The sequence below is a fragment of the Budorcas taxicolor genome, chromosome 20, assembly GCF_023091745.1.
Source record: "Budorcas taxicolor isolate Tak-1 chromosome 20, Takin1.1, whole genome shotgun sequence".
Taxonomy (NCBI): Eukaryota; Metazoa; Chordata; class Mammalia; order Artiodactyla; family Bovidae; genus Budorcas; species Budorcas taxicolor.
The window spans coordinates 18,256,475-18,274,780 of NC_068929.1; the positions used below are offsets into that span (position 1 = coordinate 18,256,475).

General features: G+C 36.3%; 1 protein-coding gene across 1 annotated transcript in view; it reads right to left on the bottom strand.

Annotated features, from left to right (window-relative positions):
• CWC27 (CWC27 spliceosome associated cyclophilin) overlaps positions 1-18,306 on the bottom strand; it is a 255,239-nt gene that overhangs the window by 223,102 nt on the left and 13,831 nt on the right. Inside the window, exons 3-6 of the mRNA XM_052659177.1 lie at positions 8,640-8,752; positions 5,151-5,294; positions 3,623-3,721; positions 2,502-2,605 (exon numbers count right to left, since the gene is read on the bottom strand). Coding sequence (XP_052515137.1) covers positions 2,502-2,605; positions 3,623-3,721; positions 5,151-5,294; positions 8,640-8,752 — 460 coding nt within the window. The remainder of the gene's footprint in view (positions 1-2,501; positions 2,606-3,622; positions 3,722-5,150; positions 5,295-8,639; positions 8,753-18,306) is intronic.

Consider the following 18,306-nt stretch of genomic DNA (forward strand, 5'->3'; position numbering starts at 1 on the left):
TATTCAGGGGAAATATACTAAGGATATATATATTTTAGCATAACATTAAATGTTTAGTTCCAGATGTTTTATATATTGTTGTTATTATTCAGTTGAAAAGTCATGTCTGACTCTGCTAACCCAGGGACTGCAGCACACCAGGCTTCCCTGTCCTTTGCTGTCTTCTGGAGTTTGCCCAAATTCATGTCTATTGAGTTGGCGATGCTATGTAACCATCTCATCCTCTGCTGCCCCTTTCTCCTTTTGCTTCAATCTTTCCCATATTTCACATACTAGACTAAACTAATGACCAAAAATCTATCCTGAAAACTATGATTAAATACACTAACTCAAGCATGACAGAAATAATTAAAGCTTTTTGTGGGTTTCCCAGGTGGCACGCACAGTAAAGAACCTTCATGTCAACGCAGGAAACATCAGAACCTCAGGTTCTGTCCCCAGGTCTGAAGATCCCCTGGAGGAGGGTACAGAACCCCACTCCAGTGTTCCTGCCTGCAGAATCCCCTGGACAGAGGAGCCTGGTGGGCTACAGTCCACAGGGTCGCAAAGAGTCGGACACAACTGAGCAACTTAACACAGCATAGCATATTATCAAATAAGGATTGCTAAAAAACTAATAAACATACAGCTCTGAGGGTACTATAAATGGGAAGCAATTTATCTAGTGTCTGCCAAAATAATTTCAATATTTTAAAATTAGTAAGTTACACAAAATTATGGGGTGGGGAGAAGCAACAAACTTAGCTAAGCAAACAGCCCATGGGAATAAAAAACTAACTTTTGTCTTTTTTGACTCTTCAGATTAATACATCACAAGGAAGATACATAGTAAGTTATTAAAACTCCTCTGAAATACTGGAAACACAAAAGATCAGGCAATAAAAGAGGAATTTCATTTCAAAACTTACTTAGATATAATCAGTAACTATCACATCACCCCTAACATATTTGCTATGAATTAAAAACAAAAACAAAATATCCAACTTTTGGCTTTGCTGTCAAGATAAATCAGTGATGAAATATTATATCTGAATATAGTGACAGTGACTTTTCACCCAGACATAAATTAGTAAAAATAAATTAATACAAAATAAAAATAAATAAATATATAGTTGTGTAAGAAGTTATTTTGCCACAATATATCAACTGCCTATTAGAGTTTGGCTCATATTTGACAGTTTATAACAGCAACTTAACTTACATTACAGGATATCAAAGAAAGGAAATGAATATGTATTGAATAACTACACTACTGGGTATTTTCAAATTCCCTTTCTCATTTAAACTTTGTAATAAGCAGATGCTATACTATAAATCTCCATTTTATAAGATGGGGAAACTGAAGCTCAAAGATCGGTAGACTTTGCTTCCTATAACTGCAGTAGGCAGGATTATACTTAAAGCTTTCTGAATCTAACACTTATATGCTGCTGCTACGTTGCTTCAGTCGTGTCCAACTCTGTGCAACCCCATAGACGGCAGCCCACCAGGCTCCCCCGTCCCTGGGATTCTCCAGGCAAGAATACTGGAATGGGTTGCCATTTCCTTCTCCAATGCATGAAAGAGAAAAGTGAAAGTGAAGTCACTCAGTTGTGTCCAACTCAGCAACCCCATGGACTGAAGCCCACCAGGCTCCCCCGTCCCTGGGATTCTCCAGGCAATAATACTGGAATGGATTGCCATTTCCTTCTCCAATGCGTGAAAGAGAAAAGTGAAAGTGAAGTTGCTCAGTCGTGTCCAACTCAGCGACCCCATGGACTGCAGCCTACCAGGCTCCTCCGTCCATGGATTTTCCAGGCAAGAGTACTGGAGTGGGGTGCCATTGCCTTCTCCAACATTTATATAAGTACAACAAAATCCCTAAAATGGATGCTACAGTATAGTAAAAGAGAAAGTTGAAATCTAACTCTCTGATACCTATTTTAATAAAAGACAAAATTAATAATGTAAAGAATATTACTCACAGAAATACTGAAGCAATTCCTGTTATTAGAAAACTATTCTCAGGAATTAATCCAGAATACAGAAAGAACTTTATGTGTAAATATAATAAGGTTATTTTAATAGCATCGAAATAAAAAGTGAGAAAGTTAAATAATATTAACCATGCAGTCATTATATCCTTCATACTTTACTTTCTAACTTCTTTATCCTGAGCATGTATTATTAGAAAAACAAGTAAACAAACAAAAGTTTCAACAACTCATTTATATAAATAATTCTTGTGGTGGTCATAAATATTTATCTATTTATTAACAGGTTTCATCAGACATCTCAGACAATACTTTTTTGGCTTAAGTTTTTAAGTTATACACTGTATTTGAATATAAGAAATGTACATCTAGAAAAAGAAACACACACAGATAATTTAGACATATATCCTGGTCTAAACTGGCTTCCCCCTAAATTACTAAACAATTATTACAGTAGGAAACAAAGTGAACTAAATAAATCAGTGTTGCTTTTCAAGTTGAGGAAAAAAATCTTTCTACTATGATTACTTTGTGCCTTTGGGTTTCAATTTCTTTACTTCCTCCTCTGGTTTCTCTTTTTTCAGCTTTTTTATTTCTCTTGGAATGATGTCATCAAAAGGATTAAATAAAACCTATGAAAAGACATATTTTGAAAATATTACTCAATTTTTTTAATTTCACAAAAAAATAAAACCAGTATTTAATTATGGTGCCATTAGTGTCTATAATTTCTCCTCATAGAACCAGTATAATGATATATATACTTCCACTTACATGGCCTCATTGGATTCTCCCAGTAATCCAATGTGCTATTAAGGAAAAAATGTTTTATACTTATTTAACAAAAGGGAAAGACATTCAAGAAAACAATATATAGTTAGAGAGACAAGCTCGGGTATTTTTTTTTAAACTGAGGTATTCTGACTTCAAATCAAATGTTCTCAGGTCCTTGTTTTCTCAATGAAGGATCGCTCTTAAATTACCAAAGACAACACTTCACTGGGCTAAATAAACCTAATTCATCCAGCTTTGCACCATGGAATTTTTCATTCATTGGATTATCAGCTTAAGTTTCATCCTTGAATTCAAAATCTTCCATTTAAAAAATTCTTAATCAGAAACTGTAACTGTTAAGGGACCAGACATGAGCCATGACAGGCTCAACAAGCTATACTAGGCCTAAGATTCAGATTCTTGTAAAACCTGAGTCATGATTCTGGGGAACCACACCCTGGGAAAGTCGACCAAACCTGAGCCAATCTGGATAGGGATGCGGGATTTGAAAATCGCGCGGGCGCCTATGGCTCAGCCAATCATTACCCGCCAGCTGTAGTAAGAACCACCTGTATAAAAGCAGCTGTGATTCAGAGCTCCGGGCTCTCATCAAGACTCCATCGCGCTGGATGAGACAGGAGCCCTAGCTCGAGCTAGCAATAAAACCCCTTTATGTTTTTGCATTGCTGTGGACGCCTTATTCTCTCAGTTTTGGGGACTCGGACTTCGGGCATAACAGTAACTAAATTACAGAGCTAAAATCCAAGTTGTGATGTTAATTTAGTATAAAGCCTTCATCTGATAACTGAACACAAATATTCAATTTCTTTTAAGTGACAATTAAAGTAATATATCTCTAATAATCATGCTCATACCTCACAACTTCTTATTTTATGTGGATTTCTTGGTCTTTCTTCATCATCAATGTCTACTTCTGTCAGGCGTAGCATGTTATATACTGTATCCCCTGTAACCTATCAAATAAAAAAGGAAATTTAATTGAAAATTATTAAATTAATTCTTTGAAATCAGGGAGGACTTTTGAAAATATTTTTAAAGTAATTAAAAAGGCATTTCATATTGTTATATAAGATTATATGCATTAAACAGTGCAAATAAAGCAACATAATCCTAAAGGGAAAGGTTTGACAAACTTTAATTCCTCAATAAGATTTTTGGGAAATTTCCAATACATACTTAATGTCAGTTTTTATTAAAAACACAGTGCCAAGTAACTTCCTTCTGAATGACTACATTTTGTTCAAACATTATAAACAAATTTAGACTTTAGAAGAGGGTAGAACAAGCAAATAATAAAAACAATGTGGTAAGTGCTTTGAAGACATTATCATGCTTAATCCTCAAAACATCCTAAAATAGGTACTATCATTATCTTTCTTCTCTAGATAAGAAAATTGAGGCTGAAAGAAGTTGCAGATCCCACAGTGACGGCCTTTCTAACTTCTAACTACTATGCTATACTTTGCCTCTACTGTGTGAGTTATATAACATCGGTTGTAAACAATGGTGCAGAAGGACAACCTAAATATCATTTTATTAAATACTTATTTTTTTAAATAACGGAGGAAAATCCACAAATGTCAGACAGCCTGTGTTGGAGTGGCTCAAAAATATTAAGCAACAATACTGCATTCCATGTTTTTGGCATGACTCCTTTAATCAAATATTTAAAAATCTAAAATAATACCAGTTTTCCAGGTGTGCTGTTATTTTCTTTTCATCAGCACAAAATCCAGTTTTGTCTGGGATATGGGGAAACCATTCTAATTGAACCAGCAGAGGGAGCTGATACACTAGTGATGCCTAATATGCCTAACACTTAAGGCATCTGAGAACATATTCATGAAAAGGGAGAAGTATGAGGGAAAAAAAAAAACAAACCCTTCAGAATCCCTTTAAAAGAAAACTATTGAAAATTCTATGGAAGTGACAATCTCTGATATGCTGTTAAATGTCAGCAGGATTAAATAGGTACTATTCAAGGTAATATTTCAGGTAAGCAGTTTAAATGTTAACACAACTTCCACTTTAAACTGAAGGGAATTCATTATTAACAAAATAAATTTTAAACTACTAAATGTTATTACCTAAATGTCTTTCTAAAAACATTAAAACATATCATCCGAGTGACACAGCAGTTAATAATAATGATTAAAACAATTTTAGAAAAAATAAAAATTTTAAGTTAAAAATCAATGACTGGACTGAAACACACAGAGAAAAATTCAGGTAGTCCCTCACAGCTCATTATAACAGGAATACGGAGCATTTCACCATTTTTAGAAATACTAAATAAATATCGTTGGGAATATTTTTATGAAGGCAGCTCTTAGGTAAGTTGATCACATACATCATAGAAGCCTAAGATAACTGGATACAAACCTTTCCAAAGATGGTGTGCTTATTGTTAAGTTCATCAGCTCGACCCAGGGTAAAGAAAAACTGGCTGCCATTATCATGAGGGCCAGCATTTGCCATGGCGACCAGTCCTCTACGATTAAAACGCAACCGTGAATGGAATTCATCCTGAAGCATTAAAAAAACAAAGATTTAGTGAATGTCCTCAGTTATAAGGCCCTTCATATATCAGCTAACAAACAAGGTCCCACACAACTTCTACTGATTTTCACATATAATCAAATCCAATATCTACAGTTCCTTCAATCTACTAATCTTGACTTTACTCACCTGTGTCTTCTAAATACACTCAAACACAAATTTTTTGTGGAAAGTTGCCTACTTACACTGAGCAAGGTTACTCAAGGGGAATGGATTTCTGAGACATTTCCCTATTCTTCTCATCCCTCAAAGCCATCTAAGCTTTCAGTTCAGTTCAGTTCAGTTCAGTCACTCAGTTGTGTCCAACTCTTTGCAACCCCATGAACTGCAGCATACCAGGCCTCCCTGTCCATCACCACCTCCCAGAGTTCACCCAAACCCATGTCCATTGAGTCGGCAATGCCATCCAACCATCTCATCCTCTGTCGTCCCCTTCTCCTCCTACCCTCAATCTTTCCCAGCATCAGGGTCTTTTCAAATAAGTCAGCTCTTTGCATCAGGTGGCCAAAGTACTGGAGTTTCAGCTTCAACATCAGTCCTTCCAATGGATACCCAGGACTGATCTTTAGGATGGACTGGTTTGATCTCTTTGCAGTCCAAGGGACTCTCAAGAGTCTTCTCCAAAACCACAGTTCAAAAGCATCAATTCTTCTGCACTCACCAGTCCAACTCTCACATCCATACAGGACTACTGGAAAAACCATAGCCTTGACTAGACAGACCTTTCTTGGCAAAGTAATGCCTCTGCTTTTGAATATGCTATCTAGGTTGGTCATAACTTTCCTTCCAAGCTTTCAGAACCATCTATTTCTTTTTTCTCCAGGATAACTACTTTTGAGTCATTATAGAGGCTTCAACGGGCTTCCCTTGTGGCTCAGTTGGTTGAGAATCTGCCTCCAATGCAGAAGACCCCAGTTCAATTCCTGGGTTGGGAAGATCTGCTGGAGAAGGGAAAGGCTACCCATTCCATATTCTGGCCTGGAGAATTCCATGGACTGTATAGTCTATGGGTTCACAAAGAGTCAGAGAAGACTGAGTGACTTTCATTATCACTTTAAAAAATAAGCCACATTTTAAAATCTGAATTAATGGTTAGGGCTTCCCTTGTGGCTTAGCTGGTAAAATATCCGCCTGTAATGCAGCAGACCTGGGTTCAATCCTTAGGTTGTGAAGATCCTCTGGAGAAGGGAACGGCCACCCACTCCAGTATTCTGGCCTGGAGAATTCCATAGATTGTACAGTCCATGAGGTTGCAAAGAGTCGAACATGACTGTGCAACTTTCACTTCACTTCAGAAGCTTCAACTGTTCTCTTCTCGATCCTTTTCTGAATGTCATGAAACAACTGTTTTCTTATTTGTTTAATTCAAGGAAGCTAGTGTGATGGTGTTAGGTGCTTTACTATGCTTTTTAAAGTTTTAAGTTGAAATTTCTTTGAACTGGCACTGGTTCCATTTGGCAGTTTTCAAAAAAAGCAAGAGCAAGCCATTCTAAGGTGGTTTTCTTACTAGGGTAGGGCTACCTAACATTTACACCAGTCTCTTAGTCAACAGAAGAGCAGATACTAGACTCACTTTTAATGTAGACATGTTTTATAATCAATGCTTTTCAGAAAGAAAGTTCTTTTCCTTTAATAAATTCTTCTCAAGAGATCTAAACTCAAAAGATCGTAACTCTGTACATTATTCAAAATGACCCAACTGAAAAATTTACCAAGCTTCCCTGGTGGCTCAGTGGTAAAGAATCCACTTGCCAGTGAAGGAGACATAGGCTTGATCCCTGGTCCCAGGAAATTCCACATGCCGTGTAGCAACTGAGCCAGTGGGCTACAACTACTGAGCCTGCACTCTGGAGCCTGGCCACTGCAACTCCTGAACCCATGCACTGAAAGGAAGAGAGCCCCTGCTCACCGCAACTAGAGAAAAGCCCACACAGCAGCGAAGACCCAGCACAGCCCAAATTAAATAAAATTAATTTAAAATTTTACCAACTTATCTGTATTACCTGAATAAAATAAGCAAAAATCTCAATTTAGAAAGGAATCATCACAAGAGCTATTCTGTTAACCAAATAATAAAGGAATGCTTCCTACCAGATGGAGGCTCTAAAATTATAAGGTATCTCAATTTTGTAAAATATAAAATAGTCTAACAGTGACATTTGAGATTTTTAAAACTATTTCACGTGCTCTAAAGGCCATTATCAGGTGAAAATTAAAGCAAACAGTTCAAATATTTTTCTCAAGAGTCATATAGTAGCCCAGTATAAAATTAAAGGAAATTCCAGACACTCTATCCTTTTAGTATAAATGTGAATTTTTTAAAAATTCACATATTTTAAGAGCTACTGATGTTTACTAATAAAACATAATATTAATACCATAAGATTGATAAACAACCCAGCTTTTAGCCTTTACTTGAACCCACCATTATCCTTAATATCGTAAATATAACAGTAACTCTTTCTTTTTAGATCTGTGTTGGCAGTTAACAAAGCATTGACCTATTCTTGATTAAAACTTACACCTTTTTCTAACATTTTTTATGTTGCTTCTTTCATTTCCCCGTGTTATGGCATGCATTTTGTGATTTCTTATTAAGGCATGCAGTTTGTGCTACAAAGGTCTACTGTGTACAGTTTAAAATGAATTCTGCCCTGGACTGAATTATGTTCTCCTGGAGTTCATGTTGACACTCTAACCTCCAATGTGACTATACTGAAGAGGAAAAGACACCAAAACGCTCTCTCTCCACCATGTGAAGACACAGTAAGAAGGCAGCCATTTGCAAGCCAGCAAGAGAACCTTCACAGGTGGTGAATGCTAGTACCTTGATCTCAGACTTCTTAGCCTCCAGAACTGTGAGAAATACATTGCTACTGTTTAAACCACCCAGTCAGAAGTACTTTGTTATAGTGGCTCAAGTAAATTAATATAAATTCTATGTATTGTTAAAATAAAATGTTTTAAAATCAAATGGTATATGCAATGTTCTAGAAATGTTTTACATGTGCAAAGTTTCAAAGATCAGATAATCAGATATCAGGAAAAATGTTATACAGTCTTTTTGCTGATTCATATTATGCTCATTACCACCTTTAGCTCCACCTGAATTCAATCTAGCATAAAACTGTGATAAGACAACTTAGAAAGAAAGCTTAATGGGATAAGTGCTGCACTTATTCTGTATAATCCTAAATATGTTATAGACCCCATTTTGTGTACTAATGTAAAATGCATTTTCTTCTGGAGCTCAATCATTTCAATTAAGCTATCCAAACTGACTTGAAAATAAATTGTAAAATTCAATCTCACCTTGAATGGGACTCCATAGATAGATTCTCCACCAGTCCCTGTGCCAGTAGGATCTCCCCCTTGGACTATAAAGCCAGGCACAACTCTATGAAATATGGTGTTGTCATAATATGCTGGAAGAAAATAAAAAAGAATTTATCATTCTCTGTTATTTCAGCGTTAGGATAAAGAAATGCAACAGATTTCTGAATGTTTATCTTGTATCCTGCTACCTTGCTGAAATCATTTATCAGTTCTAATAGCTTTTGTGTGGAGTCTTTGGGGTTTTCTACATAGAGTATCATGCCATCTGCATATAATGACAATGTTACCTCTTTCCAATCTGGATAACTTTTATTTATTTTGCTTGTCTAACTGTTATGGCTAGGACTTCTAATACTATGTTGAATAAAAGTGATAAAAGTCTTGTCTTGTTCCAAATTTTAGCAAGAAGGCTTTCAGTTTTTCACCATTGAGTATTATGCTGACTGTGGGTTTGTTACAAATAGCTTTTACTATGGTGAGCTATTTCCCGTCATACCCATTTTGGTGAGAGTTTTTATCATGAATGAATACTGAATTTTATCAAATGCTTTACTGACATGACCATGTGGTTTTTGTCTTTTTTGTTGACAAAACAGTCCCTTTTAAAATTACATCAAAGGTAATACAGATAAGTTGGTAAAATTTTAAATTAATTTAATTTGGGCTGTGCTGGGTCTTCACTGCTGTGTGGGCTTTCTCTAGATGTGGTGAGCAGGGGCTCTCTTCCTTTCAGTGCATGGGTTCAGGAGTTGCAGTGGCCAGGCTCCAGGAATACCTAGGAATAAACCTGACCAAGGAGGTGAAAGACCTATATACTGAGAACTATAAAACACTGATAAAGGAAATCAGAAATGATTCAAAAAATGGAGATATCCCACACTCCTAGGTTAGAAGAATTAACATTGTTAAAGTGGCCATTCTACCCAAACCAATCTAAACATTTAATGTGATCCCTATCAAATTATCTATGACATTTTTCATGAAACTAGATCAAGTAACCCTAAATTTATATGGAAACACAAAAGACCCCAAAATGCCAAAGCAATCCTGAGGAAAAAGAACAAAGGTAGAAGCATAACTATCTCAGACTTCAGACAATACTTCAAAGCCACAGTACTCAAAACATGTGGTGTTAGTACAAAAACAGACATATAGATCAATGGAATGGAATAGAGGGCCCAGAAGTAAATCCACACACTGTGGTCAATTATTTTCAACAAAGGAGGTAAGAATAAACAATGGAGAAAAGACAGTCTCTTCAGAAAGTGGTATTAGGAAAGCTGGACAGCTGCATATAAATCAATGAACTTAGAAAACAAACTCAAAATGGCTTAAAGACTTAAACATAAGATATCACGCAATGAAACTAGTAGAAGAGAACATAAGCAAAACTCTGACTTAAATCCTAACAATGTTTTCCTAGGTCAGTCTCCCAGAACAAACAAAAATGCAAGCAAAAGTAAACAAATAGGACCTGGCCACACTTATAAGCTTTTGCACAGCAAAGGAAACTATAAATAAGATCAAAAGACAACCTATGGAATGAGACAGAATATGCAAAAGATGAGACTGACAAGGGATTAATTTCAAAAATATACAAACAGCTCATACAGCTTAACAGAACCAAACAACCCAATCAAATATTGGGCATAAGATATAAATAAACTTTTCTTCAAAGAAGACATACAAATGGCCAAAAAACACATAAAAGGAAGCTCAACATCACTAATTATTAGAGAAATGCAAATCAAAACCATAATGAGGTATCACATCACACCAGTCAAAATGGCCATCATCAAAAAGTCTACAAACAATAAATGGGTGTAAATGTAAATGTAATAAATGAGATAGTGTAGAGAAAAGGAAACTTCTTACACTGTTGGTGGAAATGTAAACTGGTGCGGCCACTATGGAGAAGAGTATGGAGGTTCCTTAAAACAACTAAAAATAGAGTTACCATGTGATCCAGCAATCCCACTCCCGGGCATATATCCAGAAAAGACAAAAACTCTAATTTGAAAAGATACATACAACACCAATGTTCATACAGCAGTATTTACATTAGCCAAGACATGGAAGCAATCTAAGTGTCCATCAACAGAAGAATGGGTAAAGAATTTGTGGCAAATAGATAGATATAGCAATATATATACAGTTCAGTCACTCAGTCGTGTTCGACTCTTTGCAACCCATGAATCGCAGCATGCCAGGCTTCCCTGTCCATCACCAACTCCCGGAGTTCACTCAAACTCAAGTCCATTGAGTCGGTGATGCCATCCAGCCATCTCATCCCCTGTCGTCCCCTTCTCCTCCTGCCCCCAATCCCTCCCAGCATCAGAGTCTTTTCCAATGAGTCAACTCTTTGCATGAGGTGGCCAAAGTACTGGAGTTTCAGCTTCAGCATCAGTCTTTCCAAAGAACACCCAGGACTGATCTCCTTTAGAATGGACTGGTTGGATCTCCTTGCAGTCCAAGGGACTCTCAAGAGTCTTCTCCAACACCACAGTTCAAAAGCATGAATTCTTTGGCACTCAGCCTTCTTCACAGTCCAACTCTCACATCCATACATGACCACAGGAAAAACCATAGCCTTGATTAGATGGACCTTTGTTGGCAAAGTAATGTCTCTGCTTTTGAATATGCTATCTAGGTTGGTCATAACTTTTCTTCCAAGGAGTAAGCGTCTTGTAATTTCATGGCTGCAGTCACCATCTGCAGTGATTTTGGAGCCCCAAAAAATAAAGTCTGACACTGTTTCCACTGTTTCCCCATCTATTTCCCATGAAGTGATGGGACCAGATGCCATGATCTTCGTTTTCTGAATGTTGAGTTTTAAGCCAACTTTTTCACTGTCCTCTTTCACTTTCATCAAGAGGCTTTTTAGTTCCTCTTCACTTTCTGCCACAAGGGTAGTGTCATCTGCCTATCTGAGGTTATTGATATTTCTCCCGGCAATCTTGATTCCAGCTTGTGCTTCTTCAAGCCCAGTGTTTCTCATGATGTACTCTGCATATAAGTTAAATAAGCAGGGTGACAATATACAACCTTGACGTACTCCTTTTCCTATTTGGAACCAGTCTGTTGTTCCATGTCAAGTTCTAACTGTTGCTCCCTGACCTGCATATAGGTTTCTCAAGAGGCAGATCAGGTGGTCTGGTATTCCCATCTCTTGAAGAATTTTCCAGTTTATTGTGATCCACACAGCCAAAGGCTTTGGCATAGTCAATAAAGCAGAAATCACACATATATCAATGAATGAAATATTTCGATCAAAGAATGAAATAATGCTATCTGCAGCAATATGAACGGACTAAAGATTATCATAAGTGAAGTCAGAGAAAGACAAATACCGTATATTATCACTTACATGGAGAATCTATAAAATGATACAAATGAACTAATTTACAAAACAGAAACAGACTAGCAGATGTAGAAAACAAACTTGGAAAAGGGGGTGGAGGAAGGATAAATTAAGAGTTTGGGGACTTCCCTGGTGGCCTAGTGGTTGAGAATCACCAATGCAGGGGAAATGGGTTCGACACCTGATCTGGGAAGATCCTACATGCCATGGGGCCTGCACCACAACTACTGAGCCCACAAGCTACAACTAGAGGAGCCCATGTGCCCTCGATCTCATGCCTCACAAAAGAGAAGCCACTGCAATGAGAAGCCTCCACACTGCAACTAGAGAGCAGCCCCTGTTTGCCTCAACTGGAGAAAGCCCACACACAGCAATGAAGACCCAGCATGGCCAAAACTGAATTAATCTGAAAAAAAAGCTTGGGATTAGCAGATACAAACTACTATACAAAAACTAAACAAGGATCAATGGATAACACAGGACAGTATTCAGTATCCATATCAGTATTGAGTATCTTGCAATAACCTATAATGGAAAAGAATCTGAATCTATTTACCTATGGACATGGAACAAAAGACTGGTTCCAAATAGGAAAAGGACTATGTCAAGGCTGTATATTGTCACCCTGCTTATTTAACTTATATGCAGAGTACATCATGAGAAACGCTGAACTGGAAGAAACACAGCTGGAATCAAGACTGCCGGGAGAAATATCGATAACCTCAGATATGCAGATGACACCACCCTTATGGCAGAAAGTGAAGAGGAGCTACAAAGCCTCTTGATGAAAGTGAAAGTAAAAAGTTGGCTTAAAGCTCAACATTCAGAAAATGAAGATCATGGCATCCGGTCCCATCACTTCATGGGAAATAGATGGGGAAACAGTGGAAACTGTCCGACTTTATTTTTTGGGGCTCCAAAATCACTGCAGATGGTGACTGCGGCCATGAAATTAAAAGATGCTTACTCCTTGGAAGAAAAGTTATGACCAACCTAGATAGTATATTCAAAAGCAGAGACATTATTTTGCCGACTAAGGTCCGTCTAGTCAAGGTTATGGTTTTTCCTGGGGTCATGTATGGATGTGAGAGTTGGACTGTGAAGAAGGCTGAGAGCCAAAGAATTGATGCTTTTGAACTGTGGTGTTGAAGAAGACTCAAGAGTCCCTTGGATTGCAAGGAGATCCAACCAGTCCATTCTGAAGGAAATCAACCCTGGGATTTCTTTGGAAGGAATGATGCTAAAGCTGAAACGCCAGTACTTTGGCCACCTCATGCAAAGAGTTGACTCATTGGAAAAGACTCTGATGCTGGGAGGGATTGGGGGCAGGAGGAGAAGGGGACAACAGAGAATGAGATGGCTGGATGGCATCACCGACTCGATGGACGTGAGTCTGATTGAACTCCGGGAGTTGGTGATGGACAGGGAAGCCTGGCATGCTGCGATTTATGGGGTCACAAAGAGTCGGACACGACTGAGTGACTGAACTGAACTGATATCTAAATCTCTCTGCTGTACATCTGAAATTAATATACTTTAATAAAATGAAAATTTATCAATGCCTAAAACTAAGTGTATCTATAGTTAGAGTTAACACAACCGGTCACAAGATTTTTTTTCCCCAGAATTTTAAATAGGCTCCTTAAACAAAATCTTTTCTTTCCTACTTACTATAAAATATCTAACTCAGTTTCTACAGAAACCATAGTATTGGTTGTTTTGTATCTACTTCAAGGATTCTCTCAAACTCTGGATGCAATTTTCAAAATAAAAATTGAAGAGGTTTTGGTATAGATCTGTGGTTCTCAACTAGGGGTAGGAGGAGCAGCAATTTTTCTCTGTGGCACATATTTGTGAATGTCTGGAAATATCAGGCTGTCACACATGGGAGATGTTACTGGCATCTAGTAGGGAAAGACCAAGGATACTTGTAAACGTCCTACAAGGCACAAAAAATCCCCACAACAAAGAATTACTAGCCCAAAATATCAATAGTGCTAGAGACTGAGAAACCTTCATAGAGATAAATAGCCTATTTCTTAATTCTCCCTCATCTCCCCACGGAAAATTAACCTACACAAACACTATACAAATCCAAAATATATCAAAATTACTCACTGATTATGGGTCTGGCACCATCAGTGCACCCTGCTCAAGAAACAGTCAACAAATAAAATGAGTAATCAACACAATATATAATTGAGTCATTGGAAAAGACTCCAATGCTGGGAAAGATTGAGGGCAGGAGGAGAAGGGGGCAACAGAGGATGATATGGTTGGATGACATCACTGATTCAATGGACATGAGTTTGAGCAAGCTCCGAGAGTTGGCGATGGAGGAAGCCTGGTGCGCTGCAGTCCACGGGGTCTCAATGAGACGGACATGACTTAGCGACTGAATAACAAATTAGACTCTCATTAAGTTTGCTAAATGACTGAAGAAATTATTTTTATTTATATATAAATACACTAATAAACATACGAGATCTTATATGATCCCTGCATTGAGTTGGAGTCAATAACTGAGTGTAGTTATAATCACATGCTGATGACTGTAAAACAGAGATGAAAAGAGCACAGTTCCCTTAATACTTTACTGAGCTGCAGAACTTCTTGACACCAGATTTCTTATCAAAGAGAATGATAAATGTCTCCATTAATTAAATCATTTGAGTTGAGTCTTCTATTATGTGAAACTGAACCAACCCAGCTCATTCAACAACAAATACTTATCAAGTGCCTACTGTGGACCAGGCACTGTACTGATACAATTACTGACATAATCCATAAAATACCAATTACATGAGTACTTTGTGACACTTTATTAGCCAAAACATGACTATGGTTTATCATAATTCACAAAATACTATAATACTGTGGCTTGTTCACAGGCACCCTTATAATTTTTCACATGAGCAAGCTATAACTGGAAATAAAACTCACAGTTAAAAAAAGTAACAACAAAGTAACAAGTGATCTAACAACTGTATCCAGTTTGGAGGATGGATTGGAAGAAATAGAAAGGAAGATTAACTGATTTTTTTTCCCAATCCATTCTGAGTGAAGATCTGTTGCACTACATTCATAAGAACTCCCAAGTACAGATAAGTTCTCTTTGGCTACAAACAGAAATTGTAAAAACCAAGAAGTCTAAAAGTATTTCTCCTGTATTCCTAAGTAACCATTTACTTTGATTAACAATGTGTATTGCAGTTAGCAATTGTAAGTCTTGCCTCTTGTTGGCTTTAACCTGAAAACTCAATTTTCTTAAAAAAAAAAAAAAACAAAACCTGAGATATAATTGATGTACAAGATTACATTAGTTTCAGATGTACAACACAGGGATTCAATATTTGCATATATTGTGAAATGTTCACAGAATAAATCTAGTTAACATCCATCACCACACAGTTACAAATTTTTTTTCCTGTGCTGAGAACTTGTAAGATATACTCTTTTAACAACTTCCAAATATGCAATAACTATAGTCAACATGCTGCACATATAATTTTCTAATTATGAAACCAACAATATAAATTACTCATAGTGCTATTCTGAAGATTAAATAATATGGAGGCAACCTATAAATTCTCAGGTTCAACACAAATCTGAGATCAAGCTTTAATATTTCCACTTAAATTTGACAAATCCCTATTTAAATTTGAATATAAAACAGACCCCAGCCTACATCAAAAAATAAAAATAATCCATTATGCCCATAATATGTAAGCAACAGTTTTTAGCACATGGTCAGATTTACTTTTTCAAAGGATCACTTAAACTCCAGTAAGTTACAAGGCTGGATAGAGAGCAACTGTTGTCCAATCAAAACACAACTATGGCTTATCTGGAGACACACAGATTCAAGAATTCTCTAGAACAGGATCTATTAAGACTCCACAATCTATTTGAGATGACGGAAGAGGGAAATGAAACAGGTTTTTATTGTGTTTTCAAATTTTAACATTACCCATCTTTCCTTTTTGTACTTCCTAGTAAGTCTTTCAGTGACGTTGGATTTTAACTTTAAACTTTTATTTATTTTCCTAATTATATTCTTGTCAGATAAATGAAATTATTATAACATTATATATATTGAATATAAATTTTCTGTAGTTTCTCTACACTTTAATTTTGTATTCTATCATGCCTAAAATTCCAAATTTCCACATAATTTCTATATCCATTATTTCCACTTCCTTGTAATTTATTACTAATCACTGTTGAACTGTGCCTGCCTACCCACCTGCCAAAGCAGGAGACTTAAGAGACATGGGGTTCAATCCCTGAGTCAGGAAGATTCCCGGGAGTAGGACATGGCAACCCACTGCAATATTTTTGCTTAGAGAATCTGGTAGACAGAAGAGCCTGGTGGTTACGGTCCATAGGGCTGCAAAGAGTCAGACACGACTGAAGTAACTCAGCATGCATGCATGCACATTGAACTATGCACTTATAGCTTATCATGCGCTATAAAAGATCTTGCTGTTTGCAATGTTTGATGTCCTTCTTAAATGTTTATCATTCAATTAGTATTTTGAAGAGGTCTTGCTATTTCATTATGTGTGTTCATAATATCCTCCTGAATTTTCTCCACTACTGAAAAAAGCAATTTATATGTATCTCAAATAGAAAATGAAGTTTCTATTTGGATGCTGAGTCTGCTACTGTCATTAAGTTTTGTATTTCTGGCTATAACAATGTATGGGTATAACAACATATTCTGACTAGTTATATTTCTGCTTAAGCACATATAGGAATTTACATTGCATTTTAAAATCATGTATATGTGTGTCTTAGAATTTTTTTGTGTTTACTTCTTTAAATATTATCTTTAATAACTTTTTACTTAAAACTTCTTTATGAGCTCTCTATTTTAGCCCATTGGGTTTTTTTAAACAAATATTTTAGTTTTGTAAAGATATTTCTTTTAACCTCTTACTATAATATTTAAATGTTTGTAACTTCTAAAGAATTTAAAACTCTTGCTAAAGGAGAAAGAGGATAAAAGATAACTGATGGACACTGAGGAGACATGGTTGAAGTAAAATTTCAAAAGAGTTAACAGTCACATAAAGTATAAAAATTTTGATGTTCCTATTTACTTCTCTTTTTGCTCCCCACTTTGCTTTTCAAACCTAAAATTTTATTTCTTCCTCATTTTTCAGAAGAATTAATCAAATTATCAAAGATAACAAGCTTCCCTTCTCTTCTTTAACCTACTTTTTAAACCTATAATTTTTAAAAATTCTCACTCATTAAAAAAAAATTTTTTTTGGTTACACCACATGGCATGTGGGATCTCAGTTCCTCAACCAGCAATCAAAGCTGCACCCCCTACATTGGAAGGGCGGGATCTTAACCACTGGATCACCAGGGCATTTCTGGAACATTTTCACATTTTTGAGTGTTCACCTAACTATCTTGCAAAGATCTGAAATCTAAGATTAAGTCTGTGTAACTGTAAATCTTTTGTTTTCATAAAGACTAAAAACTACCCCAGACACAGAAAGACAAATAGTTAATTTTCTCACTTTTGTGTGGAACCTAAAATAAAGTTCAACTCACAGAAACAGAGAGTAGAATGATGGTTGCCAGAGGCTGGGGGGGATGGGGAAAATTGGGAGATGATGGTCAAAAAGATACAAATTTTCACTTATAAGATGAGTAAGTTCTGGGGATCTAGTACACGGTATGGTGATTATTGTATACTAGAAATTTTTATTAATAGAATTGTGTATACTAGAAATGTGTACATATCATAGTCTCACCACATACACACACACACAAAAAGGTAACTATGTGAGGTAATAGATATGTTACTTGATTATGGTAATCATTTCACAATGTATACATATATTAAATTATCACATTGTACACTATTTAAAAAATCATGTTGTACAACCTAAATGTATACAATTTTTGCCAATCACACCTCAATAAAACTGGAAAAAAAAATAAGAACTTCTCTTTAGCTGTAAACACCATTTTAGTTGAAGGCTGTATCTGAGGCTGTGCTCCCACTAGCTCGCATTTATTCATTTGCTCTTTAATTTTGGAAACCATGGCCTTTTTTTCTTTTAATATTGATATGACCATTATAAGATCTAGAATATTGTGACTCGTTTAAATCATATGAGCAGAGAATTAAAATGAGGCCCTCTGAATTAAATTTTTAAAACCCTGACTTTATTCATTTAGAAGCATCTTTATTTAAATTAGTTTTCTCAAGTTTCTTGTTAACCTTTGCAATAATAATTTTATTTCTCACCTTTTCAGTTA